We start from the raw sequence: 19259 nt of genomic DNA, 5'->3' as shown, positions 1-19259 counted from the left end.
ATTAGAAGCTCTGAGTAAATAGGAAGCACATTGTAACTCATAGTGCCCACCAGGAACCAGAAACACTGAACTGTACAAAGAGTGTCATGATTCTGATAGGTACTTGTGTAATTTTTATGGTGAAGAAAAAGTGATTTTAAAAAGCAAAGTGGGAAGTTCATTTTGGATTTTAATGAAAAGCAACAGTGTCTTGTCAGGTGAACCATAATTGTTATTAGAGAAGGAATTACCATTTGTTTTAGGAAAAACAGCTTGATTTTATGAGGATGGAAGCCAGGAGCTGATACAATGAAAAAGGATACTGTGTCCTGTACAGCAAAGTGAATAGACTGTATTTTGCTGCAGAGAGAAGGCGATTGGAAGAGAGGTCCATGAGATGGAGCGAGGCGAGGCGATGTGATGTGATGTGATGTGAATAAACCCATCCCTGCCAACGTCGTCTGCCAGCGTTGTCTCACTGTGACAAACGTCTTTTTGTTTATGGGTAATAGATCTCCAATTGTTCATCGACAGGTGGGTGAAATTGTGACTTGTTTTCAACACAGTGTCAATGGCAGTTTGAACACAAGCAGATCACTCCATACCAAGTTTAATTTTTGGTTTTCAAATGTCCCGTTAGAATTTACTCAGTGGGGAAAGCTCTTCTCCTGGCTCCGGATGAAACGCCAGCAAGCCCTTGATTTTTCTAGTCATTGCTTAGTTACCCGAAGTCTCCTTTAACATGTACAGGCTCATTTCAGATGCTGGTGCCACTGTGAAAGCTGAACCTTTATTTGCAACTATATTTGTTCCCACTCCTTTAGGTAAAGGTCAGCTGCTGGGGGTTTTCAGATTGACTCACAGGGAAGGAATGTGTTTGCCCCCCCCCCCATTACCTCCCTTCCACATCCCTGCTCTCACTCAACCTGCTATTTCTTAACTGCTGTTTCTCTTCTTCCTGGAGTGGAGGAGGAGAGGGAAGTAAGGTGGGTGAGTTCTTACTGACAGGCACTGGGAAGCCCGGTTTATGTTTAGACCTGGGTAACGTTTAAAGCTGGCTCTTCTCATGGGGGATCTTTGAAGGCTGTTTGGAGAGCCTGAAACTCTTTCATGAGTGCTTTCGAGTACACCACTGGGGACCTCTCATCCCTGGCTGCCCAAGCTGGTGAGCATGCTCTCTTCTGGCTCTTTCTGCAGCACTGGGGGGCTAGGATGCTCTTGGTTCTGCTCACTGCTTGCCCCTCTCGTTGGCACAATTGTGTAGGACCTTTGCAACCTGCGCCTGCTTATCTGGTCCCTGACAACATTCAGGCTTCTGCGGTATCCACTAACGTTGGGAATGCAGCAGCAGCTCTTCCTCCTTCTGGCCATGAGGGTGGCCGGCTTTCCGGGGCTTAGTAAATGCCAGTCTACTCAATCCCTGCAGGGCAGGAGAGACTTTGCTGGGAGCCCGCTGCCCCTCCGGTTCTCAGGAGGTCTGAGGTGAGAGGCAGGCTGTGGGGAGACAGTGGGGCTGGAGGCACCTCCCGGTTCCTTCCCCTCACAGAGCCTCTCTCCACCTTTCTCCACCTCCCCTACATGGAAGGAATGAAGCCTGGGCTACAAAGGAGGGAACTGGTAAAACGTGGACCCAATGCTTTAGCAGCTGGCCACAAACTATTACAGTTGTGTACCTTGCACAGTTATCACTGCAAAACATCCAAACAAACAACTTTTCCTGTGCTGAGATCTGAAATTCGTCACAAAGACATACTGATGATTTTTGTACTGGGAAATTTTGACAGATGAAAAACCATGAGATGAAAAACATGTTTAATCACATAATGACATAAATTACCCTCTGATGGCCCTGCAATCTCACAATATGCCACATTGGTATATTGATCATTTCAAACAAAAATCCCTTGAGAAACTGTACCTTCAGGAAGAGACATTTGGCCTGCATCTTCCCACATGCCATGAAGATTGCTTTGGAAGGGATGTTCCTCACATTGCAAGAGCAAGAAGCAGCCTTGAGCACTAGAGACGGGGGCCAGAAGTGAACCTGAAAAAACACATTCTTGGAAGCCACCGTTATCTCCCACCAACTTCTTCATTGCCCGTATTATCTCTTAGTGACATCCCTAGGACTCACCACGGTGCAGATATCCATGTGTCTTGTCATTCCTTCACAAATTTGTTATTTGTCTAAAAAGTATAAAGTCACCATGCTTTGGTCAGTTCTCTGACGTCACTTTTCTGCAAAACTCCCTCATGTAAAATTAATAAAACATGTATTTTTCTCTTGTTCATCAGTTCTGGCATTAATTGGGTTTCTAGATCCAGCCAAAGAACCCATATAGAACTAGAGAGAAAGCAGGGGATCTCTCCCCAGTAGTGCAGAAGTGCTATTCACTAGGGCAATAGGAGGGTTAAGTCTGGCCTTGCGTTGCCGTGGACTTGCTGTTACCTCGAGCAAAGTTCTTCTCCTGTGAGACCAAGTTATGCTGCTAAAAATGAGATCATCTCTGGGATACGTTCTCCACCTGCTCTGTGACACTAAGCTCTCAACACTTTATATGTGCCAACACCAACCCACAGAGATCTTGTTAGGATGGCACCGTGTATTTATGGAAGGCCCCTCAAATTACATCCATAGAATCTTAACCCTACAACCGTGAATATAACCTGATTTGGAAAAAATGTCTTTGCAGATAAAATTAAGCATCTTGACTTGAGATCATTCTGGATTATGCACATAGGCCCTAATTCCAGTGACAAGTGTTTCTTATAAGGGATAGAAAAGGTGGACAGAGGAATACCGGTGTGGCAGAGGCCAAGGGTGGCATCACTGTGACCACGAGCTACCAGAAGTTGGGAAACACAAGGGCATGCTGTTCAGCCCTCAGAGGGAGCACATATGTGATTACACCTTGTGTTCAAAACTGTGAGAGAATAAATTTCTGTTATTTTTAGACACTAAGTTTGTGGTAATTTGTTACAGGAGCCTAGAACACTTACACAGAAGCAAAGAAAGGCTGTGTGGTGGTGCATGCCTGTGATCCAAGGTATTCAGGAGGCTGAGGCAGGAGGATTGCGAGTTTGAGACCAGCCTGGTTAATTTAGTGAGAACCTGGCTCAAATAAAATTTAAAAAGCCTAATGTTGTAGTCAGAGGTTGCAAGGAGAACAATTACATACAGAACACAGAATTTATAATACTATTATATAATGGTCACCCAGAGTTAAATAACAAGAAAGGGCAGGAAATCTGTCCACAACACTAAAGACCGGATAATCCAGCCAAGGGCCTGGATTCCACAGCAATGTCCTGCATGAGTTCAGCTGAAGACCTAGAGCCCATGACAATGCCCCTACAAGTCCAACTGGAGACTCAGAGCCCTTGATTCATACCAGTCTGTTTTATGGATCCGTGTTGGGAAGGTTCAAAGGTCAGCGGTGGACACTAGAAGGTCTGTGCCAGTGGGTGAAGAAGTTGTGCCAGTAGGTTGAAGAGTCTACACTGGAGTCAAGAAGTGATGCTCAAAATAAGGACCAGGGCTCCCTTTGTATCACAGCCATCCTCAGTGACAAGATCCTGAACTCCTGTGATGACGGTAATAGTCGAGTACATGTCAGAAAGCCAGCGTGACAATTTCTGGTGATTAAACAACACACACCTTCCCCTCTGGAGCCAGGAAGTAATGCTCAACATAAGGACCAAAGTTTCTCCCAAAATAAACCAGGGCCACTCTCAGCCAAAGGTCCCAAGCTCCTTTGCTGATAATGGCTGAGTTCTTTTCAGGGAAGCCAGCATGACGAGCTCCTCCAGGAGAACCAACAGCTCTAAATAACAACACTTAGGAGAACCCACCACACTAATCCTACTCCTTTCCATGTCTCTATGCTGGCAGCTTTCCTCAGGTGGCCATATATACTCAGCACCGTGCTGATTTAATTCAGCAGTGTTAAACTGACCACCAGTCTTTAGTCCATAGCACCTAATACACACAGGAATCTGGATTCAGTTCCTGGCACAGGTTGGGGCAGGGCCGTGAGGAAGAAGATAAAAGCACTCAGACTGCAGTGAAGACCTCGTACTTTGGGATGAGAGAACCACATTGAGTAGCCTTGAGGGAGTTAATTTTGCTAGCATTTAGTTCTTGCTTTATAAAATGATAGGACAGTGGGTTTTTAATATTTCATTTAGAAGTTTAAAAAATAAAAACTTTCATAGAGCATTTGTGAGGATTAAGTAAGATAATGAACAGCCTGGTGTGGTGGCTCATGCCTGTAATTCCAGCATTCAGGAGGCTGAGGCGGGAGCCTCTGCACACGAGTTTGAGATCAGACTGTACTACATGGTTGAAAGTCAGCCAGGAGTAAGTGACAAGACCCTGTCTCAAACAAACAAATAAACAATAAATGAGTTAGGACAGTGCCTAGCTCGTAATAAGTGTTCAGTGAGTGGCAGCCATTGCAGTTTAAGGTTATTACATGCATACTGCAACCTTTTCCTTTTTTGAATGTGCTAAAACTTACTTCTATATTCAGCGTTACCATCTGAAAAAATAATGCAGAGTTCAAATTAAGTCACACCCCATCAGCCTAAACTTTTTTCCTAAATGGCAAATTGTGGTTACTGTGAACATTAAAGGCACCCCGCAGAGAATTACAGGCAACGTTCTGTCTTCCATAGTGACCTCTCCATAGGTCCCCTCTCCCCCAAAGAGATGCCAAATTCTGCAGATGCTCCAGTCTCTTATGAAAAAATGGGGTAGCATTTGCACAACATCCATGCACATGCTTGCATGTACTTCACATCATCTCTGGATTACTTAAAATCCCTAATATAAGGTAAACATTAAGGAGATAGTTTTAGGCTCCACTAGAGGATAATAGGAAAATATCTGTACGTCTTCAGTACAGATACGGTTTTCCCCCAAATAATTTTGATCCATAGTTGATTGAAACAGCACAAGTGGAAGCCAAGCACACAGAGGACCCTGTGAGAGCTGACTGGATATGTGACCATCCATATGAACAATTTCGAGTCCTTAGCACACAAACATATTTGCCATTTGTCATTCTGAATACTCAGGGTGACGTGTGCGCTTCACCATGTGCTGAAGGGAGAGCGGGGTCTTTGGAAGTAGAAAAGTACTGTTGTAGTCCTCTGAGAAACGCGGGCAGTGTCTCTCTCAGTAGAGGGCTGAAACGACAGAGGCGGTTCACTACTCATACTCTTCAAAACGCAAAAGATAAACATTTCTTAATTTTCAGCTGTGATGGCAGCTCCACAAGGGTGGCACTGTCCAGCGCTGGACTCAGTTCGCTGTCTCACGTCCCACCCTGTTGAGTGTGGGAAGCAGGCTCTCCTCTAAAAGGTGTGACAGCCTGTCATTAACGGGTGCTGAGAGAGCCTGTCAGATTTGTATCTGTTCCCGAAATGCCTCAGTGGTTTCTCAGGACGGATGATCACAGGGTGCCACTTTAACTGCCTGCTCACCAGGCACCTGCAATTAGAGGAGCTCTGTTCCAATCTGAGCTGCTGGTCCCAGTTTGTCTAATATTGCCATTTAACTATGTTTGTATGTTAGCTCAGTTGAGTATAGCAACTTGAGTACAGGAGCTATATTCTTTGCTTTTTTTTTTTTTTTGTACTTGGTATTGAACCCAACACCTGCACATCCCTTTTAAGTTTTGAGACACCGCCTTGCCGTGTCTCTAAATTGTGCAGACAGTACTTGAATTGGTGCTCCTTTTGCCTCAGCCTCCCAGAGTGCAAGATTACAACTGTGTGCCTTTAAGCCCAGCTTGTTCTTTGCATTTCTAATATTGCATTAGGCAACTAACAAATATTGCACTTGTTTGATGAGAAAAATTAGAAAGTCACGTAATACTGTAGCAAATAGAAATGCTATGATTTATAAAAAATCTTGAAGTTCAAAATATCTGCATAATTAAATGCTGCTTGTGTAAAATTTACACAGTTCTAGAAAACTGGGTAAGTGCCAACATCATTAAAGCAAATGCAATTAGTGGCATTTGAAATTCGATGATTTTTAATGGTAGACAGTAAGAAAGAAAACTTCGTAGGAGGTAACTGATACTTGAAGGAAACATTTTTATCAACTTCCAACTTGCATTCTAGGATACAGCTTGAGGTCTATGTGAAAATAAATTCTTCATACAAGTTACTGCCTAGGGTTTTAAAAATGTGTGGTTTATTTTGAGCACTAATATGTAAATTTGGGCCCAAAATCAGTTTAAGGGAAACCAACATTGACAAGTTTTTCCTTTTCTGAAAATTTTCAAGATTGCCTTCAAGATCTCTTCCAAGTCCAAATCTCTCTCTCACTGCTTCATAAAGCTATGGCTCTTTTTTCCAGGTAAAATGACATTTTATAAACTGTTAGATTCTAGCTCAGAGCCCCTGGTTCACTGGCACTGTAACCATGGCAGTTACAGGCATCACTTACAGTAACCATGGCAACTGTAACTAGTTGCAGCTGTCTGTTCTTTGAAATCAGAAATGAACTACAGGAACCTTCCAACTGAAAAATCACAAGTTGTCTTTAATTCTACTGAGGCCAATGTGGTGGGAGATTTAAAATCTGAAGCTATTAATAAAACCCCAAATTAAACGGAATCTGAGCACTCTGGGAAGCTGAGGCAGGATCACAAATTTGAGCCCAGCCGGCACACCTCAGTGACTGAGACTGGGTCTTATAATAAAAAAGGGCTAAGGATGTAATTATGTGGGAATGCCCTGGATTCGGTCCTTCATATCATAAAAAGCAAAACCAAAAACCAAAACCGCCAAGTGTTTTAGCTATTCTAGATAGCTTTTCCCTGTCATTCAGATTGCTGTTGTAGTGCTTGAGACAGAAGAAGCAGGGAGTCTGCCCTGAGCACCAAAATGTCCCCAAATTTGTTTTTTTGCTTCTTCTTCCAGTATCTGATAGTAACTGAAAGTTTTTTTTATCATCTTTTTCCAATATTCTGTTAAAAGGTTATTATTGGAATTGAACAGCTGGACTTCCCCACTCTCCCTTTTTAAGGGTCCTACGCATCTTCGTATGTGATTTTAAGCTTATAGATTTTAAGGTTTTTTTTTTTTTTTTGTCTTTTTCCTTTTTATCGGTACCAGGGATCGAACTCACGACTACCTGCTTGCAAGGCAGGTGCAGACACTTATGCCTGCTGAGCTAAATCCCCAGCCCCTGGATTTTAAGTATTTACTCCTGCACTCGTGTCAATTCTCCCATGGACCCTTACAGCCCAGTGTTAACTTTTATGGAGTGCATGAATCACTCAGTCCTCACAGTTGGTGGCCACTGCCTAGGCTGCCTGTTTCCGTCGGCTCCTGGCTGTCTGGAGATACAGGTGTGGCCTCTTTTCCACGTCATAACTCCTGGCCCCACCACCAGGACCCCAGGAATCTGCTTCTCTCAAACATTTAGCTTTTCCCTTAAATGTTATTTTTCTCAAGAGGTTCAGGCTTTCTGGAAAACATCTATCTTCCAGAGCTATTTCTTTCTTGCAACATGTAATAACTCTAGCAATAAGGAAGCAGAGGAGAAACCAGGTGGAAAAACTATCTCAAAACATTAACACTCAGCCATATTCATTCCATCCTATACGATACGCAATTACACCTTGAAGGAGAATAATTTTTAGAAAAGTATATGCATTTATTATTCTGGAAAGATTCACGACAGACTGATAGTAAGTGATGGGGAGGACCCCGATGTTTATAATAAAGTGGAAACAGATTTATACCAGCATGAAACCGGGTATCTCTGGGTGTGCCCAGATCCTCACTTCCTAAGCAGCCTTTCAGGAGAGCCTCTGTGGTTGAACTGGAGACTTGAGAGTCGTGTCTGCCATTGTTTTGACTTCTGCTTTATATTCGTTTAATGTTTTTCTGTAATCTATTGAATAAAACCCTAGGCTCTGAATGTACTGGCCACACTCCATACTCCAAGTCCTGCTTTTGCTACAGCACTAACTAAGACGCCTTTTAAGCATCCACTAGAGGCGGGAAGCTGTGAGAATGTGTGGAGGTCTCAACAGATGAATGGTTTCCCAAGAAAAATAAAAAGGAAACGGGTCACTGAGCTGTCGCTGATTCTAGGGGTCAGGAAGGCGGATCGGAAACTTGAATTTGGCGGGCTGGGGATGGGGTGCAGCGCCTGCCTGGCGAGCGCGGGGTCCAGAGTTCGACTCCCAGTCCCCACAAAAAAAAGAGTTGCGTGCAACCCGCGTCACCTCCCGAGTTCAGGAAGTGAAAAGGGGCAAGGGCTTCGCACAGCCCCTAGCGCTCCGTCCTCTCCACGCGCAACCAGGGCCACGCGGCCGCGTCAGCCCACGAAATCGCTGCGAGGGACGTGGGCCGCCGCAGGCCGGCCTCGCCCGCCGTCGTCAGGGCCCTGGCGCCAGCCCACGTCGGCAGCCCGGAGCCGGCCAGCGGCGCGCAGGCGCAGAAAGGCCGGGCGCCCCCGCGCGTGGAGTCCGGGCTCGCGCCTCCGCAGCCGCCTGCCGTTTACTTTCAAACGGCGCCGCGCGCTTTTCTCGCTAAGCCCCGCCCCCTGCCCCGCCCGCGTCCTGCCGTGCTCTGCCGCGGACCAGGGCGCTTCCTGGACGCCCGGTTCTTCCCGGTGACTCTGGAGGCGTTTGGGAACGGACCGGACGCCTCAGAGACTGTCTTCCAGCATCCCTCTTCTTTCGGGAGTTGTGAGGCGTGAGGACGGAGACGACGGTGGGCGCCGGAGCCGGTCAGCGCGGGCGCCTCCGCCAGGAGGGAAGAGCGGCTGGGCGGGGGCGGGTGCTGTGCCCGTTTTACGGACGGGAAAGTTCGGCTTTGCGGTGTGGAGTAAAACTGGGCTGGAGTCCCGCAGCGCTTCAGTGGCAGAACGGGGAGATGGAAAAGCGTGCTGAGGAGAATGACCCAAACCGAAAAGGTTTCAGCTGGTCATCTTTAACTCCCACGGACGCTTCTTGCCTTCCTGTTAAATTTAAGCAACCTAAAACGGCCGCGAACGATGGTTCGTCATCAGCATGTTGGTTAATATTGAGCACTCGTAAGATACTTCATGCTGTAAAAAGAGATCTTTTGTGTTACAAAAGTGTTGAGATTTTCAAGATGCAACTAATACCTCTGTTGTAGCTGCAGTAACTCAGTACCTGCCACTGTCTTTCTTAAAACAGGTGTAAGGAAATAAAACATCAAAAGTAGTGAGCTTACGACCATTTCTGTGGTGTACTGTTTGAGTACACAAATCTGAGAAACACTAAGGATAAAATTAATTTTGGAATAAGAGAAACTGGAAAAGTTGGAGAAGATAAAAGCATATCCAGTATCCTTATCAGGAAACCAACAAAATAGGTAAGTTCTAAGAGATTAACCGAGTGATTTAAACTGTAAGGTGAAATTTAAAAATCATTGAGAAAAGATATACTACAACACACCACCTTATGGAAAAGCAGAAAGCAAGCAGCTCCCTCAATTTGACATACACTTTCCTCAAAGGCGGTCGTTATGAATTTTTTTTTTTTAAGTACTGAGAATTGAACTCACAAGCTTGTGGTTGCTGAGCTATATTCCCAGCCCCATTATGAATTCTTACATAGCGTTACAGAAATTGTACAAGGATTTATATATCTCAGCACGGCATTATTTTATACATACAGATTGCATTTATTAAATTATCTGATATTTTTCTAATCATTCACATGCTGGTCTTTTTTTTTTTTTTAAGTGAACTGGTGGTATCAAAGTTTAGTTCAGAAATTTTGATTTTAATGTTAGTTGCCTTTTTTTTGTTTTGTTTTGTTTTTGTCTTTTATCGGTACCAGGGATCGAACTGACAACTGCCTGCTTGCAAGGCAGGCGCTTATGCCGCTGAGCTAAATCCCCACCCCCTTGTTAGTTGCCTTTTAATGACATTGCCTTTTAAGCAACTGTTTTGCTGAATGTTTTCTGCCAAACATATTTTCACTTTGTAAGTGTAAAAAAAAGTGATTCAGAAATTTTGTTAAATTTTTGTTGTTGTTGTTTGGGGGAAATGGGTTGATAGCAGAGTGAAAGAAAACAGTACAGACGGCCAAAGAGTTAAAATTACATCTGAGTAGGCTTATTTTTTTAATTTGCAAGCATTATTCGTGATGCTTCCATTATTTTTGTATGTGACAAAGGCATTTAAAAATAATCTTATCTGCTAGGGATTTAGCTCGGCGGCATAAGCTCCTGCCTGGCAAGCACGAGGTCGTGAGTTCGATCCTTGGTACCAAAAAAGAAAAAAAAATCTTACTAAAGTATGTATAGAGCTGGTGCAGTTGTAGCGTTTTTTGTTTCGAATTACATGAAATGTATTTTTTTAATCAGGTCCACATGTGAACCCTTACCCTCCGGGTAGTACCCACCTCAGTTTTCTCAGACTTCACAGCTGGCTCAGCGGAAGTCCTCACAAATTATTTAAACCTGTAATGGGGTGAATAGAATTTCTTTTCAGAAGTTATGATATGTAATGTTTCATAGTCAGTCATGTTTAGAAATGAAAAGCAATAAGGTATTAGTGAATTAAAACTTAAAAATAGTTTACACAGGAGAATGGGTAATATTTTTGGTATTGCTTAATTCTGTCACCTGTAAATTAGTATGTGATCTAATGTGCTAGACACTGTGTTAGACATTGTGTTTGTTTTTCATACTGAACATAAGAGGTTTGTGAGGTAATTTGTAAGTAGATAATTTAGCCTCAGATTTCTTTCTGAGATTTAAAAACAAGTTCATATTTTTGTGACTTATAAGGAAGCCAGAAATCTTGAACTAAGTCCAGTTTTACTTTGGCTTTTAATATTCAATAGGGGAAAATACATTTTGCATGGGTTACTTTAAATTTAGTTTTCGATGTTTAAAACCATAAGTTAATACATTGATTCTAAAATTTGGCAGAAGAGAGGCTAAATAATAAGACAGTTGAAACACTTTTTTAGGTTTATTATTAAATGTGTGTAACATAAACTTACCATTAAACCATTTTTTTTTTTTCTTTTTGGTCTTTTTCCTTTTTATCGGTACCAGGGATCAAACTCATGACTGTCTGCAAGCTAAATCCCCAGCCCCATTAAACCATTTTTAAAAACTGTACAGGTTGGTGGCGTTGCATATCAGAATGACCTTCTGTCTTCAGGCCTTTTTTTATCTTCTCCAACTATGCATTAAACACTTATTTTTCTCTGCCTGGAACCACTGTTCTCCTTTGTCTGTGGATTACTTACTCATGTTTGTACTACCTGTGTTTTTTGCTTTTAGTATGACTATACATCTTTTCTCTAGGCACTTAAATGAGTGAATTAATAGATTTTGTTGATTTAACTATTTCTGGAGAGAACTATCATAGCACTTTTTCTTGGCACCAGGGATTGAACCCATTGAGCATGTGTTCTACTGCTGAGCTACATAGCCAGTCCAGTTGTGGTAGTTTTCTTTAAATGTACTCCTTGATTGATTTTTGCTGATTTTGTATTTAGGATTTTACATCAGTATTCATTTTTGAAATTATCCTACTTTAGTTTGTGCCGGCTCTTTGAGGTTTGCAAACTTCTATATTGGTCTTCTGGTACCGGTGAATAAGAAATTGTTTCTTGAACATTTGAAAGAACTCATCAGAAGAGCTTGCCTCCCTCTCCTCCAGTTTTTTTTCAGATTAACACTCTGCAAAGCAGTAAAATTTTCCCATAGTTTACGTTATATTCTTGGGTCACTTTTGATACTTTGAACTGACTTAGGGAATAGTTCATTTGTTATAAGCTGTTACACATACTAGTGTACAGCTTTGTAAGTTCTAATGTATAACTGGCTTTTTTCTTGTTTGATTTCCTTTTCTCAGTGTTAACTGTACTTGTGCTCTTTTTGTCTTTTTTAGGGTAGTGTATTAATCTGTTGCTGCATAACAGATTATCTCAAAACCTAGTAGCCAATAGGTAGAGTTCATTGGGTGCCATTTTAGAAGCTGCTTAAAAAAAGAAAACTGCCTGTCACAGGTAGCTAATGTTTTGTTTACACAGCCCAGGTTGGCATCTAACCCATGGAGATCTTTCTGCCTCAGCTTTGAGTGACAGGAATACTGGTATGTACCACCATACTTGGCTCCATTTTTTTTTTTTTAATTCCCTGAAAGGTGTTCTGTGTTGCTCAGCTGATCTTAAAACTTCTGAGCTTGGCCACCATGCCTGGCTTTTTTCAGTTGAACCGTCATTTTATGTTCTTTTTGTTAAATATGGGAGGTATGGCTTCACCTCTGCCCTGTGGAATTGTTTAACCTGGGTCTTGCCAAGAATGTTTTGTTTCACATAAATGAATTACATCTTGAATGTGAACAGAAATTCACAAATCCTTTTACTTCCAGACCTTATGGATGTTGGCCACATTATCATCGAGTACGCCTCCTTATTTTTTTTATTATTTTTAATTTTTGAAACGGTCTAGCTGTGTAGTCCACACTGGCCTCCAAGTTACTCTGCAGGCTAAGCTTGGCTGGCCTCGAACCCGTTGCGGTCTTCCTATCTCAGCCTGCAGAGTGCTGGGATAACAAGCTTGCATCACCATGCCTGGCTTCCTCCTTGTTTTAGATATGTTCTGGTTGTGTACTTTTGTGCAAGTATCTGCATGTGTAAGAAGGCTTTTTCATTAAGATCTCCAGCATTTCATTTATCTTCCATCTAGTGTCTCTTCAGCCAAGTAGCCTGGACTTCTTAACATAGCAGCTGATTGCCTGGCTTCTTAATGGCTATATCAAGAAAGCAAAGGATTACTTAAATTGTATTCTGCTGGGTAGAAGCAGACCTTCGGTCTCCACAGATTTCTATTAGATTTCATGTCTGAATGAATTAACAGAAAACTCATTCTATAGAAGAGCGTAGGTGGGAACTAAGTTGTGTGTATCTGTTTTCTTAGGAAATTACAATCTGCCAGACCATTTAAGACCATTTTTAAAATTTTCCTTTTTTTCATCCTGCTTTTCCGCTTGGATGCTTATAGGGTTATCTGTCTTTCATCTGTTTATGTTATATATTTTCTTTCTCTTTTACTTTCTGAGATGAGAGTCTAAGTTGCCCAGGGTGGTCTCAAACTTGTAAACATCAGCTTCTGGAGTTACTGGGATTATAGGCATGACCTACCATGTGGAACTAACCTTTTATTATATTTTTAATTGCATGTTAAGTGAAATCACCTTACATATAATGAAAAACAGAAGACCCCTGGTCTCACTTTTTTTTTTTTTTTTTTTTTTACTTCTGATTCCTGTTCCAAAAGCAATCATCACATCTCTTCAAACTGATCTTTTGGTATTTACTTCTGTATTTCAATATGCTTGTACTGTCTTTTTCATTAGAAACTATTGACTTTCGTGTAAGGGAAGATTAAGATTTTATAAACTGTTTTCTCCCTTACCGCTCTCCCTCACAGAAGTTGTCACTCCTGTAAAAATCAGTACAGTATTTGATACTTAGGACTATGTTAACTTGGCAGATAGGCCACTATGGTATTTGGTGTTTTCATGATTATTCCTTTTTTCTTAGTTTTTGCCCTCTACCTTTAAGCACATGAAGTATTCTGTCCATTCTATTTATTTAATGACAGCTCTTCTGCTCATGCTTGGTGGCACACACTTAGAATCCCAGCACTGGGAGGGTGAGACAGCAGGACAGCAAATTTGAGCCCAGCCTAGCCAGTTCACTTAGTGAAACTCTTTCTTTAAAAAAAAAAAAAAGAAAAATAAAAAGGACTAGCTCTGGTCCAAAACCTCAGATTCAGTCCTTACTACACAAACAAAACAAAGCCCTGCCTGTTCTCTAGATCGGTAAAGTTGTCCTGAACTGTTACCCTTTTTTTCTCCCTCCTTGTACTTCATGAAGAGTTGTCCGGGGTTCGTCTGAGAACTTTCATGTCAAATTGCATCAACATGGATTTTTTTCTGGGGCATAAATTCAGTCCCACTTGAGTAAATCTTTTTTCTTCCCCTTTGAATATCAAAGGCATTCATTGTCTTCTAGTCTCCAGTGTTAGTGATGTTTTCATTATCTGGATATTATACAGCATAGCTAAATCTAAGAGGTTTATCCTAGAAAGTACAACCTAGAAAGTTTTGTCTTTTTTTCTTCCTCTAGGTGGCTTGTAGAAAATTTTTGGTGCATGAAGTTTTATATTGGTTTCTGAAAAAACCCCTAACCATGATAGATAGCCACCTATATTCTTGTACTTTGTGCAGGCAGTAACTGGTTAGAAAGTGCCCAAAAGTTGAACTTTTTAGGCTCCTAAAAGGAATTTCAGAGAAGTTTGTTCCCATATTTATTAACAAGGACAGAGTAGGGTAAAGTTAAGTTTCTTAGAAAAGTTTTTCTTTTTTGGCTAATTTTGTTACTTATATATTAAAAAGTTCTAGATTTAATGTCCATTGTTGAAATTTTGTTTTTTGTAAAGTACTATTTTGTTTGTCCCTCACTAAAACATGTTTGGCTTCTTGGGGGTGGTTTTGTGACTTCACAGCCCTCTAGGTGAGGGATAGTTGTAAAGACTGTCCAGCACCCGGGCACTTTAACTTATCTGCTATGAGTGTTGTCTTCTGTACTGTTGCTCAGTTAGTTTCTTAAAAAGCTTCATAGTTGAAGCTTAGTTTCTTTTTGTAGGACACAATTTGGCTCATTTGGGACCTGAACATTGTCAGTATAAAATGGAGTATTTTCTGATGAACTATTGTTACAGCTTTTCCTAAGAAATAAAACTAAGGTCTGTATTAATACTGGTCTCTTACCAGGCAGCCTTTCACTCAATGGTAGGGCTTGAATGTCTACTGTGTTTAAGTTTGGAGCTTAGACTATAGAAATGTCTGATACAATTCCTGCCCTTTAAGGAAGCTTACATTGTTTTTTTGTTGTTGTTATCGCTGGAACTGAACTCTGGACTTTTGTGCCTGTCAGGCAAGCACTGTTACTGAGCTGTATCCACAGCCCTTACATTCTAATATATATACAGTGTTTAAAATATTGAGTAAAAGTGTCCAATGAGAACCAGGGAAGAGGCCAGGTTTATTTAGACTTGAAGGATGGAATAGAGTTTAGTAGATGCTAAGGATGAACCTCTAGCTAAGTCTGAAATTTTTGTTTACTAAAAGTGCAGTTATTTTAGATGCTATTTTCACAAACTTAATTTTAAAATATTTTTGAGATATGGGGTCTTACCATGTAGCCCAGGCTGGCCTTGAATTCCCTATGTAGCGGAGGATGGCTTCAAACTCGTGGAGTGATCCTCCTGTTTTACCCTCCCAGAGTGCTGGATTACAGGTGTGTACACCTGGATTAAAAGGTTTTGTAAGATTTGATAACTTCATATGTTACACGAATGATGCTTGAATTTTTTATATTTTTGGCTTAAGATTCTCGTAGCAGTAGTTTAGCTTGGTTTCTATATCAGGACTGACTAGTCCTGAGGATGGCTTTCATGCAGGTATGTACAAAGGAAAAATCTAAGAGGTGGTAGAGTATAAAACTGTCAGATTTTTCTAAATACTCAGAATAGATTATAGAGATGTTACTTTTATCAGGGTGAGAACAGGGTCTCTGTCACAGGGAACAAAAGATGACTATTGGACATCTGTCTTCTAGTTTTTCATTTAAAAATTAAATCAGGACTTCTAAAGCACCATAATCAGTTCTTCATCCTTCAAACACTTTTATTGCAACAACTGTTTTGAAAAAGCTTTCCCTTCCAAATTTTCATGCTAAAGCTGCTTATGGAACTTGATTGTAACTTATATTAAACACTTGCTTAGCATGTGAGATCTTGGGTTTTATCCAGCACACCTATCAAAAAGTATTTCCTTATGCTGATCCTGGTCTTTAAGCTTATGTTTGAATTCAGGCAGGTAAGAAAATTCAGTTTCTACAGAAATACGTATGTTCTTTTAACCATGATTGAGTCAACTGGGAGCATGTTTTCTTCTTTTGCATTAAATAATCTATTTTATTAAGTCTAATTTGTAATAGAAATGTTTAGTTTTGTCTGTTCATTCCATGTGGTTTGATTTTAACATGTTAGCATGCAGAAAGTTACATATGGTAGTTATAATTCAGCAGACTTTAATGTAATGTTTGAGCTAACTTTAGTCTTCATTACATAGAAACAAATTTTTGAAGTATTTTATTACATACTGAAATTTTAGATGAACTTTGTTCAAAAAGAATAAGCTCTTGATTAGGTTTCATATATTAGGAATTGAATACTAAGCTTCATTTTTAAAAATCTTAGTAAATAGTTTTCTTTTAAATGATAATCAGTGTATCAACAATTTGAAGGTTAATGACTAAAACTTTACAAAATATGAGCAGATGGATTTGTTATATGTAGACTTTGCTTTTCCTTTTTCTCGACAGGAAATGCACAATTTTGAGGATGAGTTAATGTGTCCCATTTGTTACAGTATTTTTGAAGATCCTCGTATTCTACCATGCTCTCATACATTTTGTAGAAGTTGTTTGGAAAGTGTTCTTCAGGCATCTGGTAATTTTTATATATGGAGACCTTTAAGAATTCCACTCAAGTGTCCTAATTGCAGAAGTGTTACTGAAATTACTCCAACTGGTATTGAATCTTTACCTGTTAATTTTGCATTAAGGGCTATTATTGAAAAGTACCAGCAAGAAGACCATCCAGACGTCATTTTCTGCCCAGAACATTATAAGCAACCATTAAATGTTTATTGTCTACTAGATAAAAAGTTAGTTTGTGGTCACTGCCTTACTGTAGGTCAACATCGTGGTCATCCTATAGATGACCTTCAGAGTGCCTATCTGAAAGAAAAGGACACACCTCAGAAACTGCTGAAACAGTTAACTGACACACATTGGACAGATATTACTCATCTTATTGAAAAGCTAGAAGAACAGAGGTCCCATTCTCAGGAAATGGTCCAGGGCAATAAAGAAGCTGTTCTCCAGTATTTTGAAGAGCTTACTGATACATTAGAACAGAGGAAAAAAAGTTTGATAACATCTCTTTGTGATGTTGGCAACCTGATAAATCAAGAATATACTCCACATATTGAAAGGATGAAAGAAATAAGAGAACAGCAGCTTGAATTAATAACACTGACAACGTCTTTACAAGAAGAGTCTCCACTTAAATTTCTTGAAAAAATCGAGAACATCTGCCAGCGTGTGCAGGTCTTGAAACAAAGACCACTCATGGAGGTCCAACCTGTTGAAATTTATCCTCGAGTAAGCCAAGTATTAAAAGAATGGAGCAAAACAGAAATTGGAGAAATTAAGAAAGCTCTCATTCCTGAAATGAAACTTTCTTCAATAAGGATGCCACCTTCCTGGTCTGATAAAAAAGTTGAATTTTTTCAAATTTTAAGCATTTCGGTGTTGTTAATATTGATACTCTTTTTCTGCCAGTATGTAATAGCCTTCTTAAATGACATATCTTCAGTGTGTTTTTCTGAAATCTCTTACCAAAGTTTATCTAATGATTTGCATGATTTAAAAAACATGCTATGCCATACTTTATATTTGTTAAAGGAATTTATTTGGAAAAATTTCTCCTTGAAAATTTGAATCTAAATTAATTGGGCTTATTCTGTACAAAAGGCTATTGCTAACTGGAGAAATAGAAGGTGTAAGTGGTAAACTAAATGAGTCCCAGCAAACTAAAAACTTGCTAGACCTCCCATGCTTCCGTTGAAGATGGTTCAGCAGTGAAAATTCAAATCATTAGATATTGGTAATCAGTAATCATTTGTATTGGCTTGAATGTTGACTTAATGCTGCTGACATTTAAATATTGTACTGCTGTTGTCTATTACATATGTTACTGGTGTCTATGTATATATCTATGGTTTAGATTAAAGTGGAAAATCCTCAAAATACACGCCTTTATTTCCTTGTGGCTTGAAGCTTTTGAATGTGTGAATAAGGAGGGTAAAAAGAGGCTTAAACCACACAAGCAAATTTTAATGATATAACCCTATTTAAAAAATTTAAAAAGCAAAATAAAGCATAATCTTGACAATTTCTAATACTTAAGTGTTTTTATAGTTTACATAAATTAAAAATGGCATTTGGGAGCTGAGTGTGGTAGTGCAGGCTTAAGCTACAGGGGAGACTAAGGCATTTCATTCCTAGATTTCAGGGTCAGGCCTGGCAACAACAAAATATAAATGGGAAGGGAAAGGAAGGCTGAAGGTGTAGCTCAGGCTCAGTGGTAAAACCCTTATTGCCAAGCATGTCTCTCGTTCTGTCAAATTTCTTAAAAGCTATAAAACATTTTCCTAGGACAGAATGATGTTGATTGCATACTTCATTCTCAACAGATTTTCATGGCATCATGTGAAATTATATTCACCTTAAAATGGTCTTACGTTTTGCTGCCAGATGTTTCCAGTGCTAGTACAAAAGTACCAACAATTTAATTTTATATTCTTGAACAGTATGTACTTCATTAAGTCAGAGCTCTTTAATTGCTTTAGCAGGGACTCTAACCCTAACCCACAACTGTACTTCAGTCCATCATCTGTCACATCTTAAGCACTAACTAATTTGCTTTTCAGAACTCCCAGGTACCCAGACGGGCTGCTCTTGGATCTCTTTCTAGGAGCCTTAAATTCAGTAATTTTCCTGGTCAGATTAGGAAAATACTCCTGATCTTACAATTTATACACACAAAGTTCTAATGAATAGACACAGCTGTGTTTATAAGCTAGTTCTAAAATACTCCAAAGGTCTTGTTAAGAATAAGCCTTAACATTTAAGATGGCAGCATGAGGTCATTTTATGATTAGACTCACACTACACCTAACAATTATTGTGCAAATAACCAGTGTAATTAATTGAGGTGAAGAGACACTTAGGACAGAATTCTACAAATGCACTTAAGTTGCACTATCATCACCTGAACTTTTATCCACACCACAAAAGTCTCCCATGGGTTTAAGTAATAAAATGTTAAGCTATTATGCACTTAATCTTTTATTTCTGAATAATGCAAAGCTACCATGTGGGAGAACCAACCCCCTCTTCAGTTAATACTCATAGAACTGGAGGCCAACCAAGATTATTGCATATGGATCTGGATTATTTTTAATCCTAAAAAAATTTCACTTTCCACCAATGAAAAAGCACAGCATTTTCTGTTTTCTCCTTCTGTGCCTGAACTTGCTTTAAGTTTACTTCTATTTTTGTGTTCACATTTTAATGACTTTTTAAAGGTATCAGGACTTGAATTCAGGACCTTATGCT

At 40.1% G+C, this 19259-nt stretch overlaps 1 protein-coding gene across 5 annotated transcripts; it reads left to right on the top strand.

Moving 5' to 3' along the window:
• The first annotated feature begins 8512 nt into the window (after window positions 1-8512).
• Window positions 8513-18035, top strand: Trim59 (tripartite motif containing 59). 5 transcript variants are annotated; one of them, XM_063249278.1, is made up of 4 exons: window positions 8513-8721; window positions 9171-9348; window positions 12033-12094; window positions 16398-18035. In XM_063249278.1, the coding sequence occupies exon 4, from the start codon at window positions 16401-16403 to the stop codon at window positions 17577-17579; it is 1179 nt and encodes a 392-aa protein (XP_063105348.1). In that variant the 5' UTR covers window positions 8513-8721; window positions 9171-9348; window positions 12033-12094; window positions 16398-16400; the 3' UTR covers window positions 17580-18035. The 5 variants fall into 5 exon arrangements, with proteins under 5 accessions (XP_063105348.1, XP_063105345.1, XP_013015340.1 ...); XM_063249275.1 differs by having other exon boundaries at window positions 8513-8737; XM_013159886.3 differs by lacking the exon at window positions 12033-12094 and having other exon boundaries at window positions 8527-8721.
• Window positions 18036-19259: the final 1224 nt, after the last annotated feature.

This window comes from Cavia porcellus, unplaced genomic scaffold, assembly GCF_034190915.1.
Source record: "Cavia porcellus strain 051 isolate PalLab524CR breed Dunkin Hartley unplaced genomic scaffold, mCavPor4.1 scaffold_5, whole genome shotgun sequence".
Classification (NCBI taxonomy): Eukaryota; Metazoa; Chordata; class Mammalia; order Rodentia; family Caviidae; genus Cavia; species Cavia porcellus.
The sequence above is the reverse complement of the archived record's forward strand: the minus strand, read 5'-3'. Positions and strand labels throughout refer to the sequence as shown.

Coding starts and splice junctions, on each gene's coding strand:
- Trim59 (XM_063249278.1), top strand. CDS start 16,401: ATGCACAATTTTGAGGATGAGTTAATGTGTCCCATTTGTTACAGTATT.